Raw genomic sequence first — 9,215 nt, forward strand, 5'->3', positions numbered from 1 at the left:
AAACTAATTGGTACGTCCGTCTGTTCAAATACTTCTCATATGTTAAATAAAATAAAAATAGACAAGCTATTAAAAAGCAATCATCCCAAGAGTAGTGCACACGACTTTCCGATGCATTCGAAATTAGGTTAAACATGTTTTCCGATATTGAATTTTGAAATATTTAAACCTCCATCAACGTTAGAGAAACGTTTGCGCTTAATAGGAAATAAATCATATTTTGCTTGAACGAAGAAAAAAAAAACTTCCACGAATCTTCGTAATTCTAAATTAATATACAAAAAACTCGTCCCGCCTCTCTATAATACTTCATTCATTATTAATGGCAGATGTGTAGAAAACGTTCACATTCTCTAAAATGCAAACAGGATATTTTGTTTAATTAATCGTCTTTTTTTTTTGCTCCTTCGTTTTCTATCTCCGTTCTTCTCATTATTTAATTGAGTTTGCAAGAAAGTGGTATATGGACGAAGAATGCTGTAGTTTACCTGTCTGTTTTTTTCTTTTCGCTGTCCAGTTCCCTGTATGTTTGCTGCAGCTTGTCTGTGAGGAACTCCAGGTTTCTCGTGAGCTTGTAATCGGCCTCGAATTGTTCTGACATTAAAACCAGGTCTCTGGTGGCGTCGTGCAGCGGAATGTCGCTGATGTAGAGACCCCGTCTACGAAAGTGAACAAGAGAATCGTACTGGATCATCAAAGATTGTGGATGAGAGCGAACCAACCTGGTCAGATCGTCCAAATTCATGACGCTCGGGTAGCATAGGAAGATGACAAGATCCGTTTCCGGCACGTACATCATCTGCCCTTTCAACCTCAGAGAGCGGAACTCTGGTGGAGCCGCCACCTCCATCACGTCGGGTCTCGTCTTCAATACGTAAATCGTATTGATGTGCGAAAGTATATTCGCAAATGTTAGTTCCAAGTGTGGACGCACCTAAAAAAAACATCATAAGGCATTCATTTAACGTGGATTGTTCCTGCTGTAGGATTGCCCGGAGAAGAAGTACAACGATCTGGAATAAACTTCTGTTCCCAGGTTCAGGCGGAAAAGTAACGTTCTTGCATTTATAACCAGTGACTCAACGCGTGCCCATCTGTTGCTATCGCATTTTTTGATGCCGGCCAGCCAACTCGTCTTATCCTTACCGGATCCAAAATATCTGTGACCTTGCAGTACATCGAGGCCACTTTCGGTATAACCCTCGCAACTGTGGAACCAGTTTGGATTATATTTAGTTCCCTATCAAACATGATGTGGAACGGGAAAACCCTGCAGAACGTGGCAGCATTCACTTTTGGCTCTTAAAAAGAAACATATATTTATTTTATTAAATACCTCACTAATATTATTTAATATTTCTATATATTAATATACTATTAATCTCTTAATTCATAACAATAGTACAAAACATACAAAATCCAATCCAACTTAATTTTTCATCAAAACTTCTCAAATTAAAAGTAATTGTAAATCCTGCATCTTACATTATACTGGTATATGATTTATAAGTATGAATTTGTATAGTTTTCTCTGGATTCTTCATTATACTATATTATTAAATCACAATGTTACTTCTTTTCATATACATTAAGTTTTACTTGTACAATTGTGTACACAAAAATTGTCTTCCTCATGTTAACACAAATTACCAGGTTTCATTTCCTGCATTTATGTTTAAATTCTTGTTTACAATTAATGATAGCCTTTCACTAGATGACCTTCAGAAAAAAATGCAGAGTTATTTGTTGCATATTAACCTTGAACTTCAGCTGAAACGCGATATTTTATAGCCCAATAAAAATCATATTTCGCTAATTGAGTGTTAAAAGTTTCATCTTAGTGTATTTTAATATTTGAAAGTATGTACACAAATTAAGCGATTAAGGTTTGAATTTCCAATAAGTTCAAATAAGTCTGCAATTTTGATAGAGCCTGAATAATTGAATGTATATTGTTTAACGCTTTGCCGTGGGACACTAAGTTTCGGAGATATTTATTCACGGTTGGTAATCGATTATTGGGAAAAACCAATAAACAATTCGATATTGTCATTACCTAAAGAGAGCGTTTCGAGCTCATCGATCTCAGGCAATTCTTGTTTCCTCGGTCCGGAACGCTCAGTAATCAGAAACTGCACATGATCGCATTCCTCCTTTGTCTTCAGTATCTCCACCACGACTTCGGTTCCGTGCAATTTACTCGCCACAGTCTAAAAACGAAAACTTATAATTCACTCTAAATTATTTAAAGCAGGTTTTACCTTAACGATCCCTATAACAATGTGCTCGAGATGAGGACGATCCGAATAGTAATGCAGTATCAAAGCACCATCTTCCGGTCGCTCAGTGCACCGGAACGAAGGGGCTTTCATCCCTGGATAAAGCGTTCCCAAGTGGTCGTGCAAAGCATCCAAATTCTGCATTAACAGTAACACAAACAAACAAAGATTAAGTCTATTGGTAGCATAATTGGCGTCTACTGTATTGTCAAGTATGAATTGTGAATAATTAGTCGTAGATTAATGGGAATTTCTGTTTTGAAAAAATAGTTTTAAACGATGAGCGAATTGCAAGGCGGTTTCAAAACAGCATGTGAGTGCATACAAGCAGTGCATTGAATGGATGAATAGATTTTCACAACGTTTCGCGAGAGTTGCAGAAACCGATGATGAGTATTTATTATATTGTCTCTCGAAAGCCGATTATCGCCTTCTAATTGGATCGTGAAACTAATGGCGAATGCAATTTGCTTCGTTCGTTTATAATTTCTGTTTACAAACGTTACAACATTTTAATTTATGTTATAGGAAGAGATCCAATAACATCTACTGCAATTGCTTTCAATCATGAACCAGTTATAAAATCTACGTTCAAATGAAAGCGTCGACTGGGTTGCAAGAAGCAATTTCAAATTGTCGAATCGAATCTGATTGGAATCAATTCGTAAATCCAATAATAGCGAATCAGGAAAATATGAAATAATCTATGGCTCTAATTGACACAGTCAATAATATCCAATTACTAAGAAAAAAAAAGTTTATTTTACTAAAGTAAGAGAAACAACATCAATAATTTCATATTACTAATAGTATAAAAATAAGAGCGAAAGATCTACTCTTACATCGATTGATATGGTTTTACACGAAAGATTGGTTCCTGAAGAAAATACAGTGAATTTGCATAATCAGAAGCTAATACTATCATTACCTTTTCCATTTTAATTTTAATTCCAAGATGTTCCACTATTTCAAGACAGCTAATTCTTTAAGTTTTTTTTTATACGAGAATATAAAGCATATATCTTTTTTTTATTAAGACATATAGTTTGTATTTAAGTAATGAAATATTACCTAATTCTATAAAATGTAATCTATAAAATGTTGATTTTTTTTTCGGTATTTTGATATGACAAGGCAATAGTCACATGATACGTAAATCCTATATGCATTTAAATCGTGTAAAAACAGTAATATTATGAAAATAAACTTAAACAATTTGGCTAGAAAGTTATAAACTATAGTCTTTTTGCATACATATATTTTAGAATATCCCAAAATGTGTAATTTTGTATGTATTATTATGTTTTTTGTTATGTCATCATTTTAGTTATATTTAATTATATTGACAAATAATTAATCGTAACTTAAAAGAAATTTCAGCACATTTTCTTGAACGAAATATAGGCAACCAAATTAACATATACTAGTTTCTACTTCTTATTAGTATTATGAAACATATAAATATGTATATTTGTATCATGTACTAGCTAATATAACATTATGCATTTATTAATAATGGTAAAAATGCATTGAAATCATATCATTTTACATGAAATATATTTCAGTTTGTGTGTAAGTTGAATGTTATTTAGTGAGGAACATTATTAATTTCCATAGTATTTTGTCTTTTCATAGAATACATCCTATTCTTTAATCGAGATGAGACTATATTTATATCAAATATGTAACAGATTTTATGCTTTAATTTAAATTCGTGTAAAGAAAGTATTTCATTCCAAATATATATTTGTATTTATGAATACGCTGCAATACGTGGGTTTATGTTAAGAACAGACCACTATTTGCATTGAATACTACTATATAATGTATATGGTCTCGACTATATTTACTTCATGCCCCTTTTTTGGGCTTCAAAGAAAAATCGCTTGAACATGCGAGCGAGCAGGAAATGCCCGGTTTGCTTTTGTCGGCGAAGGAACCTCAATTCCCTTGATATACTCTATGCTTCTTTGTATATATAAATACCTGTAGAAAGTCACGAGGTGTTGCCCCGAGCACTTGCAGTATCTTATCATAGCCGGAATCCTGGCAGAATTCAAAGAACGCTTTCCCGAACAATTCCAATATAGCATCCGCCGGAAGTTCTGCAATACGGTGAAATTTTATTAAATATTTCCGATCGTCCCTTCTCAACTCTACTCACGTAACACTTCCACCGCAGCGCCTACCAAGTTGTACGTCAATTCATCTTCATAGATCTGTCTGACCAGAAACTGTCCGTCCATTTGTACATCGGCATGTTTCCTGAAATGTTGAACACGTAATTAAGTCAATGTCATATGTCAAAAATAATATATAGAGGTCACTAAAGTTATTGTTAATTGATTGATTTATATACAAGTTAAATTTAATATTTATTTTCATTTTGGACAATCCTACAATTGTGTATTTTGTACTTTATTAATTAAGAATATAATACAAAAATTAAAATTTTAATAATTGACTTTGAATTTCTGAGTCATATAAAATATAATAAGTTAAGTTCTTTTAATTAAAATATAGAAATATTTTAAAGGAATTGATTAGCTTTTGATTTATAAATTTATTAGAAACATATTGGTCATAATATATTAATTGATTTAAATAAGCTCACTAAATAAATTTATTATCCGATAAAATATAATTATATAAGTACAACAATTAGCATCAATGTAAGTAGTAAGAGAAATAAACCTACTTTCTCAAAATTGTAAATTAATTGCTATATAATTATTTTATCTTATATCATTAAGTTAAATATAAGTTTAGGTGAATTTATGTACTTATAACATTTGATATATTACTAAATAGAACAAACATATATATTATATGAACATGGGACAAAAGAGATAAAATATTTAGAAATAATTAAATTCAATTAAAAAAATATGTTTAGAAAATATTCATTATAAATGTAAATCCATGTTATTGAATTGAAAATTGATTGTTAATGCTGAGTAATTTGGAGCACAATTCTTCACGTTTAATATTTATCCACATAATATTAAAAATAATAGAGAACTATAAGTATATATTCTAATTAAAATTAGAAGTTAATTATAAACAAAAGAAGAACAATATTTACAAAATTTACTTGACAATTATCAAGTATATAACAAATAATTAAATTACGTGAAAAAGACATTTTATTTGACATCATATTTTTTAATTGACAATAAAATGACAATATTAAATAATGTTTGATTTGATTGCTTGAAGTAAATTCTTATATTTATCATTCATTTCAATTGTGACCAAATTCCTGCAAATTGACAAAGAATATAAAAGAAGTGTATATGTGAGAGTTCTTGACAAGGGTCGGTAATAAAGTTTCGAAACACAAAGGAGATAGAAACATGAATGTGTTTTTATGATTGCAAGACATCAAATTATGTAAAAATTGTGTATTTTACTGATATTTTAATAAAAGTAGAGAATTTCCATAATTTGTATAATGTTTCGTGGTATATATTAGTTTTTCAATATGTTCTTTTTAAATTCTTTATTTCTAATATTTTGATTAAAATTATAACTTAGGACGTTTTTATATGTATAAATTCAATTTTCCTTAAATGATTATGCTTATAGTGGAAAGTCGGTTTCCGAACATAAAACTACAAAAAAATCATCCGTTTCTAAACAGAATCTCATGTTTCCAATAGGTAAATTGATACTTAAGATGTTCGGCGAATATAAGGTTTCATTTTAGGTTTAAAAATAGTTAAATCTTCAGATTAAATTTATTGAAATTATATTATATAAATAAATATGAATTTGAAGCAAAAATCTTCATCAAGAATATACTTTTATGCAGTTTTTTTTTGTATGTATTTAGTTCAGTTAGTTGTATGTATTTACTTCGATTAGTCCGGTTTCAATCAGTTCGGGTTTTCGGCGGAGCAGATTACCTACATTTGCTCTAAACAGTTATCAATAAGGAGTGAATAACATAAACTTCAGTAAATTATACTAACTGTTTCGAGAATTCTATTTCAAAAAATCAAAATAATAAGCAGAGTAATTGCAAAACTAATATAATTAGAGTAAAAATTGGTAATAAAATAAAAAAATAATTAGGTCAATTAGGAAAATTGCTGATTAAATATTATTGTAACTTTTTGATAATTGAAATTTTTATTTAAACAACTAAATTTCAGAATTGTTTCTATTGTCTGAAATTGTTAATATTACTTATCATAAAACTCAGTGTTTACATATTTTAATATATTTTTCCAGAACTATTTATTTGAAATTTGATGTATCTTCAGTTACATAATAATCATTAAAATATACAGCTAAATCTATTGATATGTAGGTCATATAAATTATATGACTACTAAATATTTGAGCCAATTAATTTATTATTATATTTTATAAATTACAAACGGACTTACTTGATTGTTTCCCAAGTTTCTTCCCCGAAACTTTTCACAACGAGAAGCTCGAGTGCGTAGTTGACGAATCCGTACTAGAATTGCAAAGAGAATAACAGATCCTTTAGTACAAAGCTTATTTGAAATGCATAAGCCAAATTGTTTACCATTGCAGTACGAGGATTCGCACCGGATCTGAATCGGAAAGATTGTTGCGTGTTGTTCAACAAGCTCTCAAAGGTAAACTGAGGTTTTGCTGAAAATTTTCCTCGCGGAAAATCGATTTCCACCGCACAAGCGCTCGTCACTCCAGTAAAACTGTCAAATACTATCCAAAGATGGCATTAAACATAATTTAAATATAGATTAACTTAGCAAATTTATTAATGAGCGAATTATGTTGATAATTATAAAAAAAATTAATTGGATAGATAAATTATATCAATGTTACAACATAAAGTTTACAAACAAATAATGTTGTTTTCTAAGACAAATATTGCATCCAATATTAAAGATATATAATTAAAATTGATAAGGAATATTAATAAATGATTAATAAATTCATAGCAAACAATGTAATTTGAAAAAATATATCAATTTTATTCTTGTCTTCATGATATTTTAAATGTTAAATTGAGTTTAACATCTTTAAGTCAAATAGTAACATAATCAATACTTGCCTTAATTGTTTTTTTCTTTCTTTCTAAAAGAAACAGAAGAAAGTTAGATCGAGTTGCGGAATTCTCTAGAGATAAATATTTGCGTTTTATGTGTCTGCGAGGAGTTTAGTTATTTATGTAAACTTGGCAAAACAAAAAAACTATTAAAACAATCTTGCATTTTTTTCTAGTCCATGGTATTCAAGAGTGAAGATAGAGGAAAATCGCCACTTAACTCTTCCGGGATAAACTTTCAGCTGAAAGCATTATTATCGTGGTTTTAGTGTTAGCGGGAATCGATATATATTCATCATCGTTCAGTAGATACTCTAGTTAGAGGGCGAAGAAACGGGAATCCAGGTTTTATGTCGGGACGATAATGTAATTAATTATTTCTGACTGACTACATTGTAAAAATTGAAGGTAGAATATATTTTATTGCGTTAGGAACATAGTGTTATGGTAATAAGGGTATCCGGAGAGCAATTGTCGAGGAAGAGAAGTCCATTAGCGAATTCCAGCTGAGGAAATGCAATTAAATTAGTGGATGGGGCTACTCAGGTTGGTGGAAACAATGAAATGGAAACATCTGGGAACGTGTGTTCCGAATAACCATTTTACGACCCGCATTTCAAATTGACCACTTCCGATTTTATTATTAACCATCCAGGATGGAACACGCCATCCAATTACATGCCCGGCGCATCCATCCGATTTTTATACTAAGCATTGATTTGGTCACGTAATTAACGCTTCAATGTTATTAAATTGGGAACATTTCAAAGGAATTCCGTATATCAATCAAATGTGTAATTAATATATAGCCTATCTTTTTGATGTTTAAGCGGTCTCATGATGTAAACTACTATGGGCTGTGTCAATTTGCCGGGTTCGTGTAAACTGCGGTAATTAATACTAGATTTACATAAAATTGTGTACCCTCGTAACCGACACCGAGCATCATTATATTGGGGATGGTCCGTCTGTATCCGGTTTTGATGTGGACGGCATCAAAACGCTCGCTGCATAACTTATTCCGTCGCAAACACAAAAACCATCAATTTCCTAAAATAAAATTTTAAAATAAAACCGAAAAAATATATAAAACTTGTTAAATTTTATTCCGGTAAAGTGGACATGCACCGATCGAACCGGGATTAGGATGAAATTAAAATTAAACGCATGCATGGAATCCATGCTGCAAACTGCGCTCTCAATATTCAAATTGCAAGGGAATCTATTTATCCTATAGCTTACAGCATTATCGCAGTCATCACACATATTTTTTACTTAAGTTATAGAATTATATATGTAAATTCCTCGCCAAAATTCAGCACAATATTATTAATTATTACGTAGGTGTTTCTGGTAAAAGCATTGAAAGTGAAACATATATTGTATATAAATTATATACAAAATTGCATTTCGCAGCAATCCCGGACTGTTTAAAACCGGATTAATCGAGGAACTAAATAAAATAGCACAATAATTCAAAATATGAAAAACTCATAATGTAGTATAGATACCAAGCAAATACAGCAAACTTAATCTTACTAAAAACGAAATATTAAGATTCTGCGGTAATATTAGAAAACTTGACAAATTTCATAAGCATTATATAATAAATTTGTAATTAACCACCACTGTACAATCATACAAGAGGAGTGCGATGTAGTATACTTGTCTTGTTGAGATCACAAATGCAGAGTGCGTAATTAATTGGTTAGTGACAACATGACAACACATGTCCATTGGTTTATAATCTCATTATAGTAGAAAAAATCTATTTGATGATGAATAGAATTCATTTATCCAGAAATTGAAATACTAAAATACGAAATACGAAATAATAACGGAGATTTGTTTTCTTGCCGAACTTCTTGTTAATTGAGTTCTATAGAGAT

The 9,215-nt window shown here is 30.6% G+C and overlaps 1 protein-coding gene across 1 annotated transcript; it reads right to left on the minus strand.

Annotated features, from left to right (window-relative positions):
• Nucleotides 1–467: 467 nt before the first annotated feature.
• Nucleotides 468–6,930, minus strand: LOC108561982 (guanylate cyclase soluble subunit beta-1-like). The gene is made up of 9 exons (XM_017920146.1): nt 6,820–6,930; nt 6,674–6,747; nt 4,444–4,544; nt 4,266–4,384; nt 2,262–2,417; nt 2,057–2,210; nt 1,147–1,301; nt 723–934; nt 468–659 (listed from the first exon to the last, which is right to left on the minus strand). The coding sequence occupies exons 1-9, from the start codon at nt 6,820–6,822 to the stop codon at nt 485–487; spliced, it is 1,149 nt and encodes a 382-aa protein (XP_017775635.1). The 5' UTR covers nt 6,823–6,930; the 3' UTR covers nt 468–484.
• Nucleotides 6,931–9,215: the final 2,285 nt, after the last annotated feature.

Source organism: Nicrophorus vespilloides, unplaced genomic scaffold (genome assembly GCF_001412225.1).
Source record: "Nicrophorus vespilloides isolate i.1.1-1 unplaced genomic scaffold, Nicve_v1.0, whole genome shotgun sequence".
Classification (NCBI taxonomy): Eukaryota; Metazoa; Arthropoda; class Insecta; order Coleoptera; family Silphidae; genus Nicrophorus; species Nicrophorus vespilloides.